A 24,771-nucleotide genomic window follows, 5' to 3' on the forward strand; every position below is an offset into this window, starting at 1 on the left:
GCCTTTTCCCCAACAATACGCTTCGACCGTCCTGCACCATACGGGGTAAAAAAAATATTTTTTTTAAAACCGAGGCGCACATTGTGCAAAACTCTGAAACAGGAGAAGCGGGACATAAAACATAGCAACGAACTAGATGTGAATTATGGCATAAAAACAGAGAATCTGACACTGAACAGTGAAAAAATCAACACAATGTGAAACATGATGATTAGGTGGCGCAGCAGGTGATGAGTGAAGATTACTGATGGTCGATAAAATAAATCTAGCAACAGGAAAAAAACTAAAGTGGACATTAATAAACCAAGAGAGGATAATACTAATTAAAGGAAACTAAATGGAAATGAATGAAAAACAAAATGCAACAATAAGAAACTAAAGTAAATACAGAGGAATAAACTGGTATGGCAAGACCTTTATAGCAATAATTAATACAGAGGACTGTATGGCAAGAATAAACACACTATTTCCAGATAAAAGGTAAAATAATATTGTTGAAATGTCAGGGGTTTGTTGAGACCACATCTAGTACTGAGAATAAATATATCTTACAGACCATAACAGTAAAGAACTGATCACTTATTTATGTTTTTAATTAGATTTGATATACTTATTTCTTCAATATTATTTTTCATGTCAGTGTTAATGTCATGAGGCTGATGACTCCATGACACTTTCCATTTGACTCATTAGGGTTTGATTGAGAACCAGATTTGTTCTTTGTAATTTCTGTCCAGTAAAACTATTAATCTATAATCAATAGTCAGGTCTATATAAAGATATAATCCATGTTTCTGTCTCATATTTGTATGGCATTAAAAGGACCTGGAACTTTTGTTTTTCCTCTAAAAGCTCTGGTTTGCACAGTCAATGACATGAGGGTGAAATTTTATGGATGATACTCTGATGTCCCATTCTCCTGAAGGCAGCACAGAGCTGCACCACCAGAAACTGACAGAAACACTGAAGAGAAGAACAGCTATGATTAATGTAGTTACAGTTCTATCCATGTTTTAATGTTTCAGAGTTCAGTCGTTTTGCAAATAGATCAAAGATTAAACTGCCATGTTTTACATCTTTTATCTGGTCATTTTGTGGAATATTTAACAACTAGAATATGGCAAAGAACAAGGATATTTTTTCCACTCTGACTGGCTGCTGTTAGGCCTACCGATTTTAAGTTGAATGTTCATAATTTTTTTCATAGATGCCTGTGAAAATAATTTCTATTCCCATGACTTTTTTATTCTCTAGGAAATTATCTTGATCACAAGCATGAAATCAAAACATCTACAATAGTAGATATATATATAATAATAAAATAATAGTCAGTGCAAAGTAGCCTACAAATTCTTTGTTGGGGGTCGGTGAGGGACCTGGATATGGGATGGAGGTGCTGGTCCGAAAAAGGTTGAGAAACACTGATCTAGTTGGTAATGTTGCATGTTCTAAGTTACTTGCAGAAACATTGACTGAAAGGCTCTTATTTAATGTTGAGGGATTGTTGCCTGCAAGGCAAAGACATTTTACATTTTGTTTTGAGTTGAAATGTACTGAAGTCTTATTTAAGTTTGAGTGTTTAGGCAATTGTTTGCACTATTCAAAGACACTTTTTATTAAACTGTGGCAAAAGCAACGGTATAGTTAATTTCTATCATAACTATAAGTTTCAGGCTCTGGATTTTTTTTTTACTTTAAGCTCTGTCCGCTGGTCAGTACAGCGGTTCGCTGTTTGATGGAATGCTGTCTGGAGGCGGAGTGATCCGCTGGTCAGTACAGCGGTTCGCTGTTTGATGGAATGCTGTCTGGAGGCGGAGTGATCCGCTGGTCAGTACAGCGGTCCTAACGGCGAATCCGTCCCGGAATCCTCGGCTATGGGGGATCCGAGAAGAAACTGATTTCCGTTTTCAAAGGTGGGTGAAGTTTACCAATAATAGATAGGCACCATTGTTAAGTTCACTAACAATTTTTTACTGACATCGATTATATTTTGAGATATTTCTGTGTATTAGAAGTAACTGTTTGCTGTCACTAGCCTAACTGCTAACTACCGTTAGTGTAGGGTTGCCAATTTAGCGTCTCCAAAATACAGGGCAGCTCAACTGTGACGTCATCACATCGTCTATCTAATCAACATTTAATATTTCTGCTATTTCAATACAAAATAATAGATTAATAGAGGGCTTTAATCAACACAATGCTTTTATAGTTTTCCTTACATCTTTTCAGCTGGTGGTTGGCCTCAGTGAAAAGAAGGATGTTGTTTCTAAAGAAAGATTTCAACTTCAAAGACAGTGTAGATTTAAAAATCAATGGAATACCAACCTGGATTTTTATTCAAAATCATATGACTTGTTTATCTTCAAGCTTTATTTAAACAGCTGGGATAAATCAGATAAGAGGAAAAAATAGGGTATTTCCAAATTTCAAGCTATTTGGAATATTATTGAATGTTTCAAATGAAGTAAAATATTTTGGTCATGTGCTGACAGACCGTCTGTCTGATGATGAGGACATTTACTGACAGGCAAATATCCTTGTCCGCAAGTTTGGATTCTGTTCTGATGAAGTAAAACTGAACTTGTTTAGGTCATATTGTACATCACATTTTGTACTGCACATTTGTGGTGCAATTTAAAAAAAGCCAGTCTTCAAAGATTGAAGGTGGCTTATAATGATGCATTAAGACTTCTGTTAAATAAGCCCAGACGGACCAGCGCCAGTGAACTGTTTGTATCTGCTCGCGCTACGACTTTAATGGCTGTTTTAAGAAAGCTTATGTATAAATTTATTTGTTGTTTAAACTAGTCTAATATCCTACTGTTGACTAACGATAAATATAGTGCAGTAAAATACTCATCTGTACTTTGGAGACATTGGTATGATTGCCTCCTGAATGGTTAGGAGCCTTTTTTATTGTACTTTTTATTCTTTTATCCGGCTTATCCGGGAGTCGGGTCGCGGGGGCAGCAACTTCAGAAGGGAGGCCCAGACTTCCCTCTCCCCAGCCACTTCTTCCAGCTTCTCCGGGGGAATCCCAAGGCGTTCCCAGGCCAGCCAAGAGACTTAATTCCTCCAGCGTGTCCTGGGTCTTCCCCAAGGCCTCCTCCCGGTGGGATGTGAACGGAACACCTCACCAGGGAGGCGTCCAGGAGGCATCCTTACCAGATGCCCGAGCCTCAACTGGCTCCTCTCGACGTGGAGGAGCAGCGGCTCTCCTTTGAGTCCCTCCTGGATGACCGAGCTTCTCATCCTATCTCTAAGGGAGAGACCAGCCACCCTGTGGAGGAAACCGATTTCGACCACTTGTACCCGTGATCTCGTTCTTTCGGTCATGACCCAAAGCTCATGACCATAGATGAGGGTGGGAACGTAGATCGACCGGTAAATCGAGAGCTTCGCTTTTTGGCTCAGCTCTCTCTTCACCACGACGGACCGGTACAGCGCCCGCTTCACAGTAGACGCTGCCCCAATCCGCCTGTCGATCTTCCGCTCCCTTCTTCCCTCATTCGTGAACAAGAACCCCAGATACTTAAACTCCTCCACTTGAGGCAGGACGACCCCCCTGACCCGGAGAAGGCACTCTACCCTTTTCAGGACCATGGCCTCGGATTTGGAGGCACTGAGCCTCATCCCAGCTACTTCACACTCGGCCGCGAACCGCTCCAGTGAGAGCTGCAGATCACGTTCCGATGAAACCAACAGGACCACATCATCCGCAAAAAGCAGAGATGCTATCCTAAGGCCACCAAAACGATCCCCTCAACACCTCGGCTGCGCCTAGAAATTCTGTCCATAAAAGTAATAAACAGAATCGGTGACAAAGGGCAGCCTTGGCGGAGTCCAACTCTCACCGGAAACGAGCCCGACTTACTGCCGGCAATGTGGACCAGACTCTGACACTGATCATACAGGGACCTGACAGCCCGTATCAAAGGGCCCGGTACCCCATATTCCCGGAGTACCCCCCACAGGGCCTCCCGAGGGACAAGGTCGAATGCTTTCTCCAAGTCCACAAAACACATGTAGACTGGTTGGGCGAACTCCCATGCACCCTCCAGGACCCTGCTGAGGGTGTAGAGCTGGTCCAGAGTTCCACGACCAGGAAGAAAACCACCCTGCTCTTCCTGAATCTGAGGTTCGACTATCCGACGGACCCTCCTCTCCAGGACCCCTGAATAGACCTTACCAGGGAGGCTTAAGAGTGTGACCACCCTGTAATTGGAGCACACCCTCCGGTCCCCCTTTTTAAACAGGGGGACCACCACCCCAGTCTGCCAATCCAGGGGAACTGCCCCCGATGTCCATGCGATATTGCAGAGTTGTGTGAGCCAACACAACCCTGCAACATCCAGAACCTTAAGGAACTCCGGGCGGATCTCATCCACCCCCGGGACCCTGCTACCGAGGAGCTTTTTGACCACCTCGTCCCCAGAGATTGGAGAGCCCAACCCAGAGTCCCCATTCTCAGCTTTCTCAATCGAAGGCATGTTGGTGGGATTGAGGAGGTCTTCGAAGTATTCCGCCCACCGGCCCACAACGTCCCGAGTTGAGGTCAGCAGTGCACCATCCCCACTATAAACAGTGTTGGTGCTGCACTGCTTCCCCCTCCTGAGACGCCGGAGGGTAGACCAGAATCGCCTCGAAGCGGTACGGAAGTCTGTCTCCATGGCCTCTCCAAACTCCTCCCACTCCAGAGTTTTTGTCTCAGCGACCACCCGAGCCGAGCCGCATGCCGTTTCGCCCGCCGGTACCCATCAGCTGCTTCTGGAGTCCCACAGGCCAAAAAGGCCCGATAGGACTCCTTCTTCAGCTTGACAGCATCTCTCACCGAAGGTGTCCACCAACGGGTTTGAGGGTTGCCGCCGCGACAGGTACCAACAACCTTGCGGCCGCAGCTCCCATAGGCCGCCTCGGCAATGTAGGTACGGAACATGGTCCACTCAGACTCAATGCCCCCAACCTCCCCCGGAACGTGTTCAAAGTTCTGCTGGAGATGAGAGTTGAAGCTCCGTCTCACCCAGCAGACGCCTAGGGCATCCTGGTGCCAAGTGCACATATGGACGCCCTTATGCCTGAACATGGTGTTCGTGATGGACAATCCGTGACGAGCACAGAAGTCCAATAACAGAACACCACTCGAGTTCAGATCGGGGGGGGGCCGTACCTCCCAACCACGCCTCTCCAGGTCTCACTGTCATTGCCCACGTGAGCGTTGAAGTCTCCCAGTAGAACAAGGGAGTCCCCAGGAGGGGCACTTTCCAGTGCCCCCTCTAAGGACTCCAAGAAGGGTGGGTAATCTGAACTGCCATTTGGCCCGTAAGCACAAACAACAGTCAGAACCCGTCCCCCCACCCGTAGGCGGAGGGAGGCTACCCTCTCGTTCATCGGGGTAAACCCCAATGTACAGGCGCCCAAACGGGGGGCAACAAGTATGCCCACTCCAGCCCGGCGCCTCTCACTGTGGGCAACTCCAGAGTGGAAGTCCGTCCAGCCCCTCTCAAGGAGACTGGTTTCAGAACCAGAGCCATGCGTCGAGGTGAGGCCGACTATTTCTAGCCGGAACCTCTCAGCCTCGCACACTAGCTCCGGTTCCTTCCCCACCAGAGAGGTGACGTTCCACGTCCCAAGAGCTTCTGCAGCCGAGGATCAGACCACCAGGGTCCCCTCCCTCGGCTGCCGCCCATAGTCGTCATTTATATTTAGTTCCAAACTAAATATTTAAATTGAAAACTAAATATGTTGTTTGCAAACTTAATATTTAGCTTGTGAATTATATATTTAGTTTGGAACTCCTATATTTATACATTTTGAAAAACATGGTGAAAATATGACTTTGAAAAGTGAATTCCTGCATTTATTTCCTCTGTGACAGGCTAAATAAACCAAAATATTACTGTTATTTTTAACTGTGTAACTTTATTTCACAACATAAACCCAAATATCAGGCGGAAAAATGTATACTTGCATAATAAAAGCGCACACAGGTCTCATATACACGGGATTAAGGAAGGATTGATGGTGGATGCTATTTTTATGCCACCGAGCCTCAGAGAAGCACAGAAAACAACTTGCTCAGCTACATGAAATTGGAACCACAAAATGAACAGATGCATCATGGGTAATGTAGTGCTGAACGGACGGACTTTTAACATTATGGCTTCGCTGAGTCGAAAGGTAATAATCAGCAACAGAGAACAAAGTTGATTAAGAGTATTTATTTTTAACTTTATCCACTCTGATCCAGTAATATTCGGCCCAAATTAAAACACCATTTCAGGCGGACAAACCTGCGTAAAACACTACAATTGTTCTCTGCAATCTTATGATGAACTCGATTCACTGCAAAATAATTACATGCTACATAAACTTGCAGCTTTCCAACTGCATTTAATGCATAACCTCATTCACCAGACACAGTAATACTGCTAGTAAGTCATGGAAATGCACTTCTGGTTAAACAAACAACTGAATAAAGTTTATTCTTTTATGAGCACATTTCAGCAACAAGCCATTGGTGGGCGCTCTTGTAGTGCACAAGAGATGTGAGTTGTTCCTGTTCAGAGAAGGAGATGCCTTCTGATGAAAAATAAATGTTGCCATGTGGTTCTTCCAGTTGTCTGCTTGAATATTGTTTTATTTTACCTTTTGTATCAACACTTTAGAACTGGGGTGATGTGCGCTGTCTTCCTGGTTTTAGTCCTTTAATCCTGGAATTATGCTTCTGGTGACAGAAGGTCGACTTTGTAACTGTCTTTATGTTCTGATGCTGCATCAAACCCTGAAGCTATCTTTTAAAAAGTGGAAGAGGAACCTGCCTGCTTTCCTGTGAGGTCATTCAAGGAGATGTTGGGACATTTTCTAATCTTTATTATTTTCTCTGTAAAGGATGGGGGAAACCGGTGACGTCGATACTACAGTCGCTTTCACCAATCATCACAGTAAGTGACTCCATATATATATTATATGTTTTTATTAGGACTATAAAAGTAACAATACTATCCAAATGCACTTAATACATTTTCATTTTCTCTGTAAGAAGCTCTTGTGTTTTTTCAGATTAGTGAAGTATAAAAACTCAATGCTGCCTCTACATGTGTGGTTCTGATAGTGGAGATGCAGAGTAGACCAGAACCTACAGATCCGAATGGTCTCATAGATGAATCCCCCTTGGCTTTAGCCTGAGGGATTCAGACTGAACAGTCTGAAGACCAGCAGCTCCAGCTCTGATCCTGACTGATCTTTCCTCACAAAATCCCCTGGTCTTTAATGAACTTCTCCTCTAACAGCGGTTTCTCATCAGCTCTCTTTCATTAGATAACAGTATGAAAACGTTAGCTGCTACGCTAACAATCAGCGGTTACTTCGGGCCAATTTAGCTACATAGGAAATATTTCTCTGTTGTTTAGAAGCTAATTTCTGGCTGCAAAGTCAAGTAATTCTGATCTTTAATCCTTACCTGTGAAAGGTAATGCCAATGAATCCAGTTTGTTTCGTAAAACGGTTGAAATAAGTCCACACAGCACAGGACTTAAGGAGCTCCGGTCCCTTTGCTGCCACATAGAAGATGGCGGTGACATAACGTAGGACTCAGCGCTCCATGAGGCGTCTACGTATTCAGGTCTATGGTTGCGGGAGCTAAAACATCCCTGAACGCTACGGACCGACGCTGTTGTCACGGTTGCCTAGAGACGGACACTACGCAGACGCGGTGAGGTGCTATCAACCCGTGTCCTTTTAAACCATCCTTGACCCGATTCTCCACCATCCTTAGAAGCAAAACCTCTCGTAAAGATACAAACGTGAGAAGGAAGACGCAATCCCAGGCTGAATAATGTTGGTGAGGATGAACACAGGCAATTAAAAGAAAATGTGTCCATCGTGGCGAAGTGTGATACCAGACAGAACAGATCAGGAGAGGAACACAGCAGACTATATAGTCTAAATACCATATATATTACACTATATGGTAACTTTTTGCTATGATTAAGTTTCTTATTGTGCTTTTATTAGACTATATTGGTTTGATTATTTGATTATTTAATGTGTAATATCAGTCAAAATAATACAAATGATCAATTGAAGAACAAATCATACATTAGCTTAACAGTAAATACATAAATGCTTCCTACTTGAAAAGGTTTTTTAGTGCTTTCTGTGTGTTTTATTTTGAAATGTTTACATATTTTATGAATTCATTGTTCAGTGGTCATTAATGCACCAGACACAGACCTGCAGCCCAGGGGCGGTTCTAGATGGGGGCCAACAGGGTACCAAAGAAGTTATACTAAATAAATGTCTTATGTTGATACTCAGTGGTGGAATTAATTTTACCTTCACACTTTTACTTCAACAATGAGTTAAAAATTACAGTGCTGCACTTTTAGCTGCTGTATGGAGATAGGATCACACTTTCCATCTGCCAGGGATCTGCAGCCTGGATTTCTGGAGACGCATCTGGCTCTTTGGCTCACTTATTATATCAAATAATGAAATATTGCTGGGTTTTTTTGTTTTGTTTTTTGTTTCATTCTTTTTCACGTGTTGCCATGAAAAAACACAGACTAACCTGGCCGCTGTGGTAAATATGGTCTAGAATAGCGGTTCTCAACATGGGCGGTACCGCCACCCAGAGGGCGTTCAGAGGACGGCAGGGGGCGCTGGCGGATATTTTTATAAAAGGGGGGCGCTGGGATTCCTTTGGGGGGCGTTTGGTCGAAGGTAAAATTTACACCTTATATGCACAACAATACCAGTTTAGTCTTTGAGACACTTGGTAAAACTGTATTGTGTAACATTAAATCATGCTTGGCTGCAACTGTATCGATGGCAGCTCTTCTTCTATTCAGTGATTGTAGCTTATTGGCGCAGCTCCGCTGTAACTAGCTTCACCGCATTGTCCCTTACACCGGCATTACACCGGCTGATGACGTTGCTGTGATTCACTTTGTCTTGTATTTATATGTTTTCTCAGTTCTGTGATAATGTCAAAGCAGCATCTTATATTGAAAAGTGTTTTATTGTCCGTCTGGATGCTGCCCGCTTCCATGGAAGGACAACAGAAAATCGCTCTTATAAACACGTAATTACTAAAATCACGATACCCCAATACACTTTGTATCCCTCTGAAAAATGAACCTATTTAAATAAAGAAATCCCTCCATGGGTGATACCACAATAGAGAGCGTTCATTTTATAGCGTTAACATGGTGCTGCAAGTGGTCCGGTATGAAACGGGGTGATAGAACAACGGTAACACAGCACTTTTAAATTTCAATAATCAAAATACCGCAATTGTTTCCGTTGTTTTAAAAAGTTTATGTCAGTCTGCCTTTTCCCCATTGATACGCTTCCCGAGCGCTGCGCGCCTTAGGGGGTTTAAAAAAAACGACGCACACATTGCGTTTTTTTCTAAAACAGGAGAAGCGGGACATAAAATGGAGCGACGAACTAGATGTGAATTATGGCATAAAAACAGAGGATCCGACGCTGAACAGTGAGGTTTAGGCGGCGCAGCAGACTGAGTGAAGATTACTGATGGTCAATAAACGATAAATTAAATCTAGCAGCAGGAAAGAAACTAAAGTAAACCAAGACAGGATAATACTAATCAAAGGAAACTAAATGGAATTGAATGAAGAACAAAATACAAGAATAAACTAAGAAACTAAAGTAAATACATAGGAATAAGCTGGTATGGCAAGACCTTTAGACCAATACTTAATAAGGGGACTGTATTAGCTCTGCCATGTGGATGAAGTTTTATTGATGATACTCTGATGTCCCATTCTCCTGAAGGCAGCACAGAGCTGCACCACCAGAAACCTGACAGAAACACTGAAGAGAAGAAGAGCTATGATTAATGTAGTTACAGTTCTATCCATGTTTTAATGTTGCCGAGCTCAGTTGTTTTGCAAATAGTTCAAAGTTTAAACTGGCATGTTGAACATCTTTAATCTGCTCATTTTGTGGAATATTTAACAACTAGAAAATGGCACAAAATAAGAATATATTCTCCACTCTGATTGGCTGTTAGGCCTACAGATTTTAACTTGAATGTTCATTGCATTTTTCTTAGACGCCTGTGAAAATAATTTCTATTCCCATGACTTTTTTGTTCTCTGGGAAATTATCTTGATGATAAATACAGAAACAAGCATAAAAATCAAATCATCTACAATAGTGATAGTAATATTAATAATAAAATAGTCAGTGAAAAGTAGCCTGCAAATTCTTTGGTGGGGGGCGGTGAGGGACCTGGATTAAGGCTAGGGGGGCGCTGGCCCTAAAAAGGTTGAGAAACGCTGGTCAGCCACTGTTCAGAACAATCCAGAAGGAGTCGTCTTCTCTCTGCCGTTGTACGGCTCAGAGGCAGATCGGCTGTCTGGTCCGGTCTGACTCAGCTGGTTGTGTTTACCTAAACCACTGAGTCACAGCTGATTTTCCATGTTTTCCTGTCCTGTTAAACCGGCATTAAGAAAATAACTCATAACTCACACCCAAAATAACTCAGAGACCTTCAGGCCCTCTGATGAATTACAACTCTTATACCTTATCAGGGTTTCCCCCAGAAATCTTGCTAAGCCTGGTGGTTGGGGCATCGAGGCAGTCCACCGTGTTTTTGTATTAAAAGATGTTAAGTTGACGGGAAATGTAAAAGTATTTCTATGTAATTATATGTTATGGGAAACTATCTCCAGTGAAATGCTATTTAAATCCACAACTAGTCTAAAAACAAAAAATTTGCACTTATGTTTAATCCAAATTAAGTCAGCGGCTCCATCAGGCCCCCAAGGGTTTCAAGGGCGCAGTGCGCGAGGCAGTGTGATTAGTCCACTTGCTGTCGGCTTTAAATGCATAAACTATCAACCTATCTATTATAAACCTATCGTTTAGGAATAAATCTGCTCCGCTAGTGAAATGCTAAGAGCAACAGAGACGCTTGCAGCCCGGCTTTAAAAAAAAAAAAAGATTTTTTTATTTTTATTATTCTTATTATTTTCCCAGAAACGTAAACAAGCAATGCTTAGCCTGGCGGCGGGACTAGTAAAGCATGGCGGCCCCCTGGCTTATAATACACTGGGGGAAACTGCTTATCAAGTTCATTGTTTCTTTCAGGTGAAGAAGAGGAAGAAACAGCTCTCACTGGGACTCGTCTGTATTTGGTGGTTTTGGGGTGTTTTTGTGCCCTGGTAACTGGAACAGCTATTTACAGTGAGTTTCACATTACCACAATATATTTTAATTATCTTCCTATATGACAAGTTTTTAGAGGTTTAAAGCATTAGGATGCAAATGTCTCAAGTCTGAAAGTTGATTAAAAAGTTACGGACAATGAAGCGTTACCAACAATCAATTCAAATTCAAATTAATGCTGCCCAGCTTGAAACATATTAAGGTGTTAAAGTTTAATATGGAAGATCTAAAGCCATGCAGAGGATGATGTCTGGCTTGTGAGCCTCAGTGTCTCATCTTTGCTTTTCATAGATGGTGTGTTTCTGTTGGTTTCTCCAGGCCATCGCTCCCACTGTGCACTGGAGTGGTTCAATGCTAAGTGTGAAGCACTCAGCATTGAGGAGCTTACTGCTTACAGTCAGTGAGCCTAATTTTGGCCTCACAATGTTTGTTAACAATAATTAAAACTTCTCAAAGTTTGACATTGAATAGCAAGATGTTTTTGCATCAGGCTGCATTGCATTAACATTTCAATGAGCTACTCTAAGCTGTAGTTGCTGACAGTGGCGGAGCCAGAGGGGGGGCCAGGGGGGCCACTGACCCCCCCCCCCCCCCTTGTCATATGATTGGCCCCCCTAGTTGCCCCCCCCAGATGATTGACATGTAACAGCACCAGGTCATTCCTGTACATTATTTGGAATCATTCTAAGCCAACCTAATATCTAAAGAAGAAAAACAATAATAAATATATGAAAAGAAAATGTATAAAACTTTATATAAGTCCATGTGATAACATAAATAAATAGATTTATATCAGGCGCGATACCAGCCTCCTTTATACTCATAAAAACAAGCTGAAATTGTTCTCCTGGATGTTTCAGTTGCTGCGCTGTGGTGCAACTCAAAGGCTAAAGCACTTCATACCTGATGATGGTAAAACACCAATAAGTTATTTATTGATCCTCCGCAAAAAAGAGAAAAAACCGAAGAGGGGCCGACAATGTTCGTAGTTTGGAGCAGAGGTGGCGCTGGAGTTTTTACGTTGTCCGTCAAAGAAAAAAATAATTTTATTTCCAATTTGTAGTCATCAAACAAAACATTTAGTATTTCTCTGCTAGAACGTTTTTGAAATCAGGTAACATTTCACGAAATGACGTGATTAGAAGACGGCAGAACTCTGATCGGTTCCTGATCCCTCAGCGGGAGAAAAACCAGCAGAAGCGGATCAGCTGCTGGACGCTCCAAAGCCTCTGGTCCGTTAAAGCGTCCAGATCAGAGATGATTCTCTGACAGATATTGTTCTTAGTCTGATTAATAATGAGCTCCACGATGTTCTCTGTGCGTAAAGTTGAAACTGTCTGCGCACCAAGTGGTCAGCTTATCACAGTCTGGACAGAAACCAGCGAACTGCTCTCAGTATCAAGATGAGGGTGAGGAGGGAATCTGGCATATTAACTAGGTTAAGTTTTTACTGGTTTTGTTTTTAAAACACCATTAACATAAGCAGTGTAACTATATATTGTATATTTGGCGTTTGTCGTCTCATGTGTGATTAATTGGAGCATTTATTGCCCAGCGCTCTGCGCTTGTTTCTGCCTAACGGATCTGCACTTTAATTTCTTTCCTCTCTCAACATTCAGCTGTTATTCCTCTATTTAAACTACAATATGTAGATCACATTCTCTTTAGGTTTTCTCTGTGTGCTCCAAACTCATTAAATGTAAACTCATTAGAAGCCCGAACCTCGATCAGGCTAATAGTTCTGGTCCGACCCGAAATATTTTTACCTGTCAAATTACCTGTCACAACAGAGCTTCCTAACCAAGATGTACATAACTCTTCAACACGCTGTGGAAAATGGAAAAGGTGTAAAAACAATAATGACACCATTGTGATGCGTTAATTTGAATGCGTGGCTCTGTAGGTTTGTCATCTTCCTTCTCCTGTTCTGGGTCAAACTCTGGCTCCAACATGCAAAGTCTTCAGTTGTTGACATTTTTAATAAACTTTGGAGATAAAAGTATCAAACTACAGAAGTGGCTTAATTAGGTGGAGAAGAACACTATGTGACCTGGAGGGGACGGGGCGTGAAATGCTTCACATTTAAAAAGACAGCATTAAAACAAGTTGCTTTAAAATGCGCTATGGAGTCTGTGGAGCTGCAAGGAATTCAGACCAAAGCGCTGCAGTTCTACTTTACATAAGTGAATAATTTACATGTAAAAGAGAAAGATTTTAAATCTCTAAGTGGAGGAGTTTAAGGATCTTTGTGTCTTGTTCATGATGGATGGATGGAAAATCAGCACAATTATTTCAAAACTTCCAACATAAACTGCACTCATGCATAAAATAGTATAATTAGCATAAAATCCTGAGGACATTCAAACTCTGCATATGAACTCTAGTTATTCAAACCCTGGACTTTATTGCTGCAAGGCAACAGTTCTACCGCCATGCAGCCCGAAAAATAAGAATGTTAACAAAATATTGGATCAGTTTCCTGCTCTTTGGTTCTAAACTGAGAATACTGTCTGATATCCTGAAAAGATCTGAGAGAGAAACTGAAAATGTTAATACTCCTCTGATACAGATAGATTCACTGACTTTCTGACTAATTTGTGTTTTTATAGTGGGTGTAAAGACGACTACGCAAGAGGACCGTGCCGAACACCTTGCAACAGAAACACAGGACCTGATGGGGAAAAGGATGACTTTGATTGAAGACATCAAGTATCTGATAGACGAGAAAGACAAAAGTGCTACAATTTCTACATTGCCTTTGAACCTTTTGATTATTTGTGTTATATTTATTTTTAAAATATGGTTATAATTTTCAAATAGCTTTTCAAAGCATACCTAATCATTATTATCACAGGTACAGTGCTGATGTCTGACAACGTGAGCCAGGGCCTTGGCTGGGGTGGAGAAAAATGTATTAATTAGCACCAAGTTTAGAGTAAAGCTTTGATTTCAGAACTTTACAGAAAATACTGTTGTTTTTGAGAGAACCGATCACTGAGCCCTGTGGTACGCCACTTCTAACTAGAATGGTAGCTTATCTTAATCACTCTCCATTATCTATCTGCACGTTACCTTTGAAATCTTTGATCAATTTTGACGAGTGAAACATTAAATATACACACCATGATTTCTTTGATACATTTATTATTTGTTCTTTTTGATGTTATTTTTCTCTTGCTCCACTTCTTTCTAATCTTTCCCTTTGTCTAGAGGATCCAATATGTAAGCCATGCGCAGACAACTGGATGATCTTCAGACAAAAATGCTACCTGTTTTTCGACAGTCCACCTCCTTGGAAGACCTGGGAACAAAGTCGAAAGTTCTGTCAGGACAAACGAGCAGATTTGGTTGTAATTGATGATCTGGAGGAGCAGGTAAAATCTAACGCCAAGCTAGAAATCTAGAGCTAATCTGGAAGTTTTTGGAAAATTGATAGCTTGAAGTAAGAAGATGTATGACGATCTAAAAAAATTTGTTCAAAGCAATTTGTCAGCAGAAACATCAAGTTCTACTTTGGAAGATCCCATGGATACTGGATGGGATTACAAAAAGTTAACAACACCTGGACCTGGCTTGATGGACGTGCAGATACTCTTGGGTAAGAACTATGATCTAAAAATATACATATTTAGGTAAGAATGTAAATATATTTTGTCAAGATTGTGGAAAAGTTAAATGAACTGAGTGACGACTCCAGGATTTCCAGGACTTCTTCCAAAACCAAACCTTGGTGGACTGTGAGACATGATTGGGTTCATTGTTCTGTTTGGACGTCCAATGATGTCAAAGCTTACTGGGCTTCCTCTTTTCAGCACGAGCTTCAGACGTCTGATCAGGCTCAAGAAGTTCCAGTTGTGGAAAAACAAAAACGTTCTTTATCTTCCTATTATAGCTATGAGCAACTGCAGCTGGGTTTTCTTGTGCCTTTGGGTCAGTGGTGCTGCAGGTGGTTGAGTTCAGGCATGGAGACCTTCAGTCCTCAGTCTGTCCTCACTGTGGGACCTGAAACCTCTGTGGCTGATGCCACCAATCCTTGCTGCTGGTCTTTAGCAGTCAGTCGATTTTTTGTTTGGTATGAAACCAAAAAAAAATATATATATAAACTCTAAAAATATGGCTCTCATTGTTGGGTTTTATTCGTCTATGAACATTCAAGTCATTTGCCATCTTTGTGCTTCTCTTAATGGTAATGGGTTTCTCTGAACCTTCTGGAAGTATCCTTGGACTAGGCCATTATTGTAGCATCCAATGAAGCATTGATGTCAGTAATCAGGGCATTTGAAGTGTTCTTCCTCAAACAGGATGGGTGAGGGTCGTCATTGTTACATCAGGGGAGATCGAGACAAAACACCTGGTTTACTAACGCAGAAATCTGAAGAAATCTGTTCAGAGGGAGGAATAATTTTAATACTGCATCATTGAAAGAAGGATTTCATGTTGAATTTGGATAAAATATATTTGTTAGATTAGTTATATCCCGACCCCACCAAGGGACAAATGTGTACAGAAGATTGATGAATGGATTAGTTCTACTTAAGTGTTTAACTTTTTTCAAGATAATTTGTTTATTAAAAAAAATATAAGACATTTTCAGTTTTGCTTAAAACATTACTTTCTGTTTAAGTTGAACAGCTTTAGATCCATTTGTGGAAACATTGAAAATCCAATTGTGCAAATTCTTACAACTCCTTTATTTTCTAGTCTGGCTTCTTTTTAAGTCTTCATTCATTGAGTGTCTAATGAGACTGATGTTCCAGTGAGATGTAGAGAAACTCATCCAGGCGTTTATATTTAGTCGCATTGATTACTGCAACAGTGTCTTTACAGGTCTAGCTAAAAAACTCCATCCTCCAGCTGCAGCTGATCCAGAACGCTGCTGCTGGTGTTCTGACTAAAGCCAGGAAGATGGAGCACATAACACCAGTTCTACAGTTCTTCCACTGGCTCCCTGTAGCTCAGAGAATAAACTTTAAAATACTGATGTTAGTTTATAAATCACTGGAGAAGTAGGATTAAACTTCTATGCTCCACAAATCAAACTTCCAGAAAACTGCAAAACTGCTGAAACGCCGAGTGCCCTTAAATCTAAACTAAAAACCCAGCTGTTTAGAGTTGCTTTTGAAACATAATCGATTAAGAATTTAACGATGGCACTTGACTTAATGTAATGTTTTGATTGTTTATTCTGTTGCATGACATTGTGTTTTTGTTTTTTTATAATGTAAAGTACTTTGAAATGCCTTGTTGCTTAAATGTGCAAAGAAATTTTGATTGATTGATGGTGATAACTATCATTTGATGCTGATAGTTATAAGTTTCTTGTCAATGTGGCTTATTTTATGTTCTGTGGTTCTGGTTTCTGTTTTAAAGGTTCTGGGCGAAGAAGTGGATCTCTGATGTTGGATCGTATGCACTGGTGCACCCAGACCAAAATCCCAACAACTGCTGGTCAAAAGAACACAATTGGTTTCAGAACAAGTTTATTTGTGAGCGTGACACTCGCGAAATTTAATTAAACTGTCTGTTCTTTTAAAGTTTCATGCAGAAATGTTCAACTGTGTCATGAATGTGTATATACTATGCATTTTATCATGACTTTATTCATCTGATGGTCATGTTGTCTCTTCATTGTAAGTGTTTATTAACCTAATGAAACTAGACACCGAATGTCTGGTTTGCACTGCCAGGTTTAGATGTTTTTCTGCAGCTTCTCAGGAACCAGACTGTCTCTCCATTGTTCAGGGTTCCTTATCTTTGGTATAAAACCCATGTGTGGACTTCCTGACAGAGCAAACTCAGAGCGTACTCTGACCTGGAGCTTTAATCTGACCTGTTAGATCTTGTGGTTCTCACACCATGTGCTTGTTTAAAAATGCATTTTTAAAAAGTGTTTGAAAATTAATTATTTTCCACAATACGGCTGGACACCCAATGAGCACAAAGCTGCAGCCTCAAACCTCTCTGAGGCTTTCAGAGAGAAGAGGGCTGGCTCGTCAGCTCCAGCGCTGCGATCAACAAACTCAAAGTAAATCCTCTGTTTTCTGGTGAAACGCTCACTGAGTGTAACAAGTTTTCAAATTATAGGCTTATCTAAAAATAAACTTACGGCCCGGTTCAGAAGTCTGCAACAAGAAAATGGGCTGACATGACACCAAAAGCCATTTTAAGCCCTTTTGAGGCATTTATTCTTAAAAAACAAGTTTAGGGGACGTGGGCGGTTGCACAAACACACTGACATACGCCCAGGAACCACTGCACCTCTGTCTGGTCCTCTGTCAGGCGCTGGTCTCCTCCGTCCAGGGACGCGGTATAGGACGGAAAGGTGATGACCATTATAGGGGCCCTGACCAACAGGGGACCCGCCACAATTTAATTATTTATTTTTTGTTCATAGAAATAAAAAAAAAATAAAAAATTTGGGTCCTGTCAAATACAACATTAATCGTATTGTATTTTCAAAAACTGTTTTTAGCAGTAAAAATTAAATGTTACCCTTCCCAGACCAAAACACACACATCCATATTTGCCCGGAACCCCCCTGTTGTGGATAGGTGTAGCACGGGATCACGTGGTGTTATTAGTGATTGTAGATCACCTGTTGCTCAGCTGGTGACTTCAGTGAGTGGGTGATAGGGGAGGTCTACTTTTTTGCTGACCGCTATGTTTTGTTTTTGATGACTGTTTAATTCTACGGATCAGTTTTTATGCTGCCTTTGAACACTGTTTGCTTTTTGGATATTGACAATAAAATCATTGCAACTGCAGTTTGGATTTACGTTTTGATCAGCTGGCGCGTCAACAACCACTTCCCTACTCAGCCGCTCAGCGACTTTGTTTGGCAGTCGCTACACCCCCTATCTGCCTTAAATGGTTCGTTCTTGCTTGGAGCGCTTCACCATGACGCTGTTCAGCTGCAGTCAGTAGAAGCTGCAGTTGAATACAGCTTCCACGAACGACTGTGGCAGTTACTACGCTGCTAAGAAAAGTTATAAAATCAGGTTTTCAAAAACAAAATAGAGGGAGAGAGAGAAAAAGGCAAGAGTGTTAATTTATAACCCAGTTTTTCTCCGAGAGAGGTGAGTAGACTGTGTGATTACCAACCATTTAGCATAATTGGCTACAAACTACTGTTTGCCTCCATTTCACTAGCATTTAATGAATTAAGGAAAAAATGACCAACATATTCATAAATGTAACTTGTCCCTTGGACCTTTTACCACTTAACAGATGAGTCAGTCAGCAGCAGCTCTAAAACATGTCCCTCCTGAGTCTGATCCATCCTCTCCTGAGTGAAATTAAAGCTGCAGTATGTAACTTTTATATTAATATTTTTTTCACATATTTTTTAAAACTGATGTTGTGACAGTATGGTATGAGATTATGAGATCATAATCTGTGAAAAATCTATTTCCTCTACTTTCTCCCGGTGCTAGAAACAACCAGTCAGTTGCAGGAGAGTTTTAGTGCTGTCAATCACAATCTCATGTGATGCTGCTCACCCTTCCTCCCCCTCGATTTGTGCCATGCTGCAGCTAGCATAGCACAGAGCTGTGAAGATACAAACTGTGAATGCTCAGTTTAGTTAGCATAGCTATGACGACAGATAATGATAAGTTGCTTCTCCTCCATTATCACATTTAGCAGTGAGTGAATGAGGCTAATTGACAGTGCTAAGAGCGTCCTACTAGTTCTGATTGGTTGATTTGGTCAGAACGGTGCATTACTTTAACCAGTAATAGTAATTCAGGTAGGAGGTGAAGGAGATTGATTGCCCAAACAATTTTTTTGTCAGGTGGCCCACGATTCCTGGCGGCGCCCCTGACTGTAGTGTGTGAAAAGACTCACTAAAACAACAAAAAGAAACTGCTCTCACTGATACTCGAGTCCTGTGTTCATAGTAAAGAACCTTTCAAAAGAATCTGATCGTTCGTGAACGATCACATTGCTTTTATTTGGGTTTTTTAATTCACGCGACTATTTCTATTCCGCTGGGGAAATCTCGCTGTCTGCGGTTGTAACCGAAGATCGGCTTGAAAAGAGCGCCTACGATGTGCACATCCGCCTATAGTGCGCAGCGTTCCGCTGTTGGATACAACACTGTCTGGAGGCGGAGGGATCCGCTGGTCAGTACAGCGGTCCTGGCGGCGAATCCATCACGCAGGCCTCTGCTGTTGGGGGTCAGTGAAGCTGATTCCTGCTTTCACAGGTATGTCAGGTTCACAAGTAATTTGTACCACTGTTAAAAGTGTTTGTAAGTTCAGGATAGTTTTTTTTTTTTACTGACATTGATTGTATTTTGAGATATTTCTGTGTATTAGAATTGTCTGTTTACTGCCGCTAGCCTGAATGGTAACTTGTTAACAGGAGAAGCAGAAGAGTTGGAGAGTTGAATCACCTAAAGAGAAATTTTGCTTATTATCCACCCACACGAGGAGAGCTGTGAAACTCCAACCAAATGTTAACACAACTGTTTCAGCTTTCATACTAATGACAGTCAACAGTTACGACCCTCTTTCCTCTACAAATGTGCTAACGGTTAACATTTAGAGTAACAGTAGTTAGCATTTAGACTTGCGGGAGTTCATGTAGGGTTACCAACTGACCCGTATTAACCGTCACGTCCCGTATTTTAAACCAAATTCAAGTCCTCTGTACGGGACACGGCTGCACAGTGGCGCAGTTGGTAGAGCTGTTGCCTTGCAGCAAGAAGGTTCTGGGTTTGATTCCCGGCCCAGGTCTTTCTGCATGGAGTTTGCATGTTCTCCCTGTGCATGCGTGGGTTTTCTCCGGGTACTCCGGTTTCCTTCCACAGTCCAAAAACATGACTGTCAGGTTAATTGGCCTCTCCAAATTGCCCCTAGGTGTGAGTGTGTGTGTGCATGGTTGTTTGTCCTGTGTGTCTCTGTGTTGCCCTGCGACAGACTGGCGACCTGTCCAGGGTGACCCCGCCTCTCACCCGGAACGTTAGCTGGAGAGGCACCAGTAACCCTCCCGACCCCACTGAGGGACAAGGGTGCAAGAAAATGGATGGATGGATGGATGTACGGGACACTGTTTTTTGTGTTCGACTTCAGCCTGAAATTTGTGTTTACAGGCACTCCACTCCTCACGTGGATCCAAGTAATGGACCTTACCGCAGGGGCCGCGTTTCATTGGCTAATGCCCATTTTACGTCACAGCGCAGCTACCACGTGCGTGACCGACTCACAAACACAAGCCACAGTAGTAAACACATGCTAATGTACATTGTGGACTAGCAGACCGGCAGAAAGTTTTTGCGTCAGGACTCAAAAAAGAATGGTTCTCCACCGTCAGTGGGGGTATCTGTACAGCCGATGTCAGGTATCCTGATCGTATTTGTGGAACTAAAATTCACAGATTTCTAAAATCTGAAATGGAATGCCTTGCTTGAATCAAAGCTTGTTCACGACCGCATTTGTAGGATCAATAAGAACAAAGGATTGTGTGCTGGTGTAAGTATTATTGCTTTGCTTTCTTTGTGTTTAGTGAATGAAAAAAGAAAGTCAGTAATAAAACACATCCATTATAAAAACCTTTTAGCTAAGTAGAGCATAATGGCAGTACGGATACAACTTCTACACCTTGAAGCCTGTCTGTTACAGTCTTTACGTTAGCTGAACAGATCCAATATGCAATGTGTGTCATGGTGGGTTTGAGGTTCTTGACCCACATGCAGAAACACTCTAGAGAGGAATTGGATAGTAGGAGGTTTATTACAGCTCAAACAACACAAAAACAGTCAACTGGAGATCTACTCTGGTCCGGGGCAAGAGACCTGCTGGCCCACCTTCTGGAAAGATGCAGCCACGAGGCGCCCTCTGGTGGATAAACCTGGAAAAACACAACTACCCCGGCCTGGTCCCCAACAGTACCCCCCCGCTCCCTCCCTCAATGACCGCCACTCGGCGGTCCAGAAGAAGCAGAAGGTTGGGAGGAACAGAAATCAGAAATGAGGGAGGAATCCAAAATAAAGGACCCGGGTACCCACATGCGGTCCTCTGGCCCATAACCCTCCCAGTCCACCAGGTAATGCCAACCCCGCCCACGCCGATGGGAGTCCACAATCCGGTGGACATTGTAGGCGGGGTGGGCATCAATGTCAAGGGGAGTGGGGGGCTCAGCAGGGGGGCACAGGGGACTGGAATGGACTGGTTTGACCTGAGAAACGTGAAAGGGTGGATGCGAAGTGAGGAAGGCAGGCGCAGACGGACCGACGAGCCGCTTAGCCTCATAGGGCCCAATGAAGCGAGGAGACAATTTCTTCGACATGGACTTCAACGGAATATCCTTGGCGGAGATCCAAACCTTCTGGCCAGGAGGGAACGTGGGAGAACGCCTCCTGCGATCGGCCCAACGACGATTCTGCTCTGTCGTGCGGTTGAGGGCGATGATGGCCCTGTGGTCTTAACCCGGCGAATGTGATGTTGGACAGAGGTTACAGAGATCTCCTTTTCCTCGGCAGAAAAGAATGGGGGTTGATAACCAAGTGAGACCTCAAACGGGGAAAAACCTGTAGCAGACGAGCGGTGAGAGTTATGTGCATATTCAACCCAAGGTTGAATAAAGGCTCCAGTCAGTGGGGCTTGAAGATGTGAGGCATCTCAGGGTGGCCTCCAACTCTTGATTCAAACGCTCCACTTGGCCATTAGATTGGGGGTGGTAACCTGACCTAAGCGAAACCTTGGCACCAAGAGCTGAGCAAAAATGTTTCCACACTTGGGAGGAAAACTGTGGAACTCGATCTGAAAGGATTTCCTGTGGGATACCATGCAGTTTAAAAACGTGTTTCACAAGTAGCAGAGCAGTCTGAAGGGCAGAGGGAAGCTTCTTTAAAGGGACAAGATGGTTTTTCCAAGGCCTTTTTCCAAGGCCTTGGAAAAACGATCAATGATGGTTAAAATGATGGACATACCTTTTGACATGGGTAATCCGGTGACAAAGTCAATGTGGGTTGCAGCAGGCAGGAGGGAGGTTGGTGGGAAGCCTCGTTTCTGGCACAAACAGAACAGGCCAACACATATTCCCTGACGTCCTTTTGTATGGATGGCCACCAGAAATGGTGGTTGATTCTCTCTGTCACCCACATCATAATTTCTTTCGGCTGGAGAAAGTCTAGGAGAAAAGAAGGCAAAAGGGTGGGTCTTGTGATCGTTATTGGAGAACTGGGAGAGAACTGCTCCCACCCCTGTCTCGGAGGCATCAACCTCTAGGATGAACTGCTTAGTGGAATCAGGTTGTATGAGGATGGGCGCATCTGCAAACAGGACCTTGAGCTGTGTGAAGGTAGCCTCAGCTTCAGGGGACAAAATGTAAGGAACCTTGGTGGAGGTCAGAGCTGTTAATGGTTGGGCTTGTGTGTTAGACTGTAGTTACGAATGAACCGCCTAAAAATTAGCAAAACCGAGAAACCTTTGCAACTGTTTTCTAGTTTCTGGGATGGGCCAATCCAAGACTGCTTTGATTTTTTCCTCTGTAGGTCTGACCTGTCCGCCCTCTAGAACATAACCCAGGAACGTGACTGATTGTGAAACTCAAATTTCTCTGCTTTACAAAACAGTTTGTTCTCCAAAAGACGGTGCAGAACTTGGCGGACATGACTCCTGTGCTCGGGTAAGTTCTTAGAATAAATCAGGATATCATCTAAGTAGACGAAAACAAACACGTTTAGGAAATCTCTTAAGACGTCATTTACTAAGGCCTGAAAAAAATGCTGGAGCGTTAGCTAACCCGAAAGGCATCACCAGATACTCAAAATGACCTAAGGGGGTCTTGAATGCGTTCTTCCACTCATCCCCTTTTCTGATACGAAGCAGATGATACGCATTTCTCAGATCTAGCTTAGTAAAAAAAACGTAGCCCCTTGGAGCGGCTCAAAAGCTGAAGAGAGAAGCAGTAGAGGATACTTGTTTTTAATCATTATCTGGTTTAAACCTCTATAGTCAATACACTATCTGAGAGACCCGTCTTTTTTGCCGACAAAAAAGAATCCCGCACCCAGAGGTGAGGAGGACGGTCGAATAATCCCTGTAGCCGAGGATTCTTAATGTATTTTTCCATCGTCTTCCTCTCTGGTTTAGAAATTTTATAAAGTCTAGTGTTGGGTAGAGGGGCTCCCGGCAGGAGATCTATGGCGCAATCATATGGTCTGTGGGGAGGGAGAGAGGATGCCTTGAATTTACTGAAAACCTGAGCTAAATCATGGTATTCTGCGGGCACACCGGAAAGATTAGGAGGATCAGCCTCATTACTTTCTGCCGGAGTCGGACCTGGAGGAACGACGGAGCGGAGACAAGTTGAATGACAAAATACTGACCATAATTCTGTGTCGGTCTGACCAGTTGATATTGGGATTGTGTTGTTGTAACCATTCAAAACCTAGAATTAACGGAGAATTTACTGTAGGAAAGACATAGAAAGATATGGTTTCGGTGTAGTTACCTGAGACTACTAGCTGGACTGGTTTGGTCTGGTGAGTAATCTGTGGAAGTGCTTTACCGTCGAGAGCAGTTTGAAGAGGAACGGTTTCTATCTCCAACTGCTGGACTAAATTGGAGTCAAGGAGGTTATGTTCACAACCAGAATCGAGTAGTGCTGAAACAGGCATAGTGCGGTTATGACAGAGAATGGTAGCAGGTAATAATAGACGAGGTGAGTCAGAACAGATTTGATAGTCCGCCAGCTCCCTTATCCTCACTGATGGACCTTGGCTTTTGACAGCAAGTGACAGCAAGTGTCCTGCCTCTCTGCAATAGAAGCAGAGTTTAGTTTCCTCGGGAGAAAGTCTGGCTCAGCCAATTTGCATGGGCTCTGGATCTGTGGGGCTCAGTACCATTTCTGTTTGAACCGCACTGTGGGTAATGAGTTGCAGTCAGCGTGGCGGATTTCTATTACTTCTTTCTCTGGCTCGTGCTCGAACTCTGTTATCCAACCTGGTAGATAGCTTAACTAAATCTTCAAAACACTCTGGTTCATCTAGTGTGGCTACTTCATCTTTTAAAGAGTCGTTCAAAGCGTCTAAATACAAGCTCTTTAATTCTGAGTCGTTCCAACCCGTGGCGGCAGGATGCGAAAATCGAGAAGTCGGCTACAGATTTCTGACCCTGTTTAAGTCTCAGAGTTCTGGAACTTTTAACGACTTGTCTGTTTCTTGGTTAAAGGCTTGTTTGAACTCAGATATGAACTCGTCAAAAGTGCAACCATATTGGGGAATGGCCGTGAACTTAACTTCTGGTCAGTCTAGGGCGCGGCCGGACAGATGAGATATGATATATTAAATTTTAGCCGAATGATGGGGATACTTATAAGGTGAGTGGTTGAACTGAATACTGCACTGCATTAAGAGTCCCCTGCATCTTCTGGGATCTCCGTCAAACCTTGGCGGACTTGGCAGCTGGCATTCGGAAAATGTGGTCTGGATCGGGGCTGAGGACTGAGTGGATTCCGGGGCCGGATCTGGAGTTGAAGGAGGGGAAGCCTGTCAAAAATTATAGTGGAGAAAATCAGTTAATTCGGCTAGACAACTGTTTGTCTCTGCCTGTCGATTACCCAGTTCTT

General features: G+C 42.7%; 1 protein-coding gene across 2 annotated transcripts; it reads left to right on the forward strand.

The window, feature by feature from the left end:
• The first annotated feature begins 1,766 nt into the window (after positions 1 to 1,766).
• Positions 1,767 to 16,751, forward strand: LOC145555307 (C-type lectin domain family 17, member A-like). Of its 2 annotated transcripts, XM_081616944.1 has the most exons (7): positions 1,767 to 1,913; positions 6,889 to 6,941; positions 11,119 to 11,214; positions 13,806 to 13,931; positions 14,407 to 14,570; positions 14,679 to 14,794; positions 16,567 to 16,751. In XM_081616944.1, exons 2-7 carry the CDS (start codon positions 6,890 to 6,892, stop codon positions 16,706 to 16,708), a joined length of 696 nt encoding a protein of 231 aa, XP_081473070.1. In that variant the 5' UTR covers positions 1,767 to 1,913; position 6,889; the 3' UTR covers positions 16,709 to 16,751. The 2 variants fall into 2 exon arrangements, with proteins under 2 accessions (XP_081473070.1, XP_081473071.1); XM_081616945.1 differs by lacking the exon at positions 11,119 to 11,214.
• Positions 16,752 to 24,771: the final 8,020 nt, after the last annotated feature.

This window comes from Poecilia reticulata, chromosome 16 (assembly GCF_904066995.2).
Source record: "Poecilia reticulata chromosome 16, P_reticulata-male-v2, whole genome shotgun sequence".
In the NCBI taxonomy this organism is placed as follows: Eukaryota; Metazoa; Chordata; class Actinopteri; order Cyprinodontiformes; family Poeciliidae; genus Poecilia; species Poecilia reticulata.

Excerpts from the sequence above, each read along its gene's own strand:
- LOC145555307 (XM_081616944.1), top strand. The coding sequence starts at position 6,890 with ATGGGGGAAACCGGTGACGTCGATACTACAGTCGCTTTCACCAATCAT. Across the intron at positions 6,942-11,118 it reads CGCTTTCACCAATCATCACA|GTGAAGAAGAGGAAGAAACA; the intron begins GTAAGTGACTCC and ends TGTTTCTTTCAG. Across the intron at positions 13,932-14,406 it reads GATAGACGAGAAAGACAAAA|AGGATCCAATATGTAAGCCA; the intron begins GTGCTACAATTT and ends CCCTTTGTCTAG.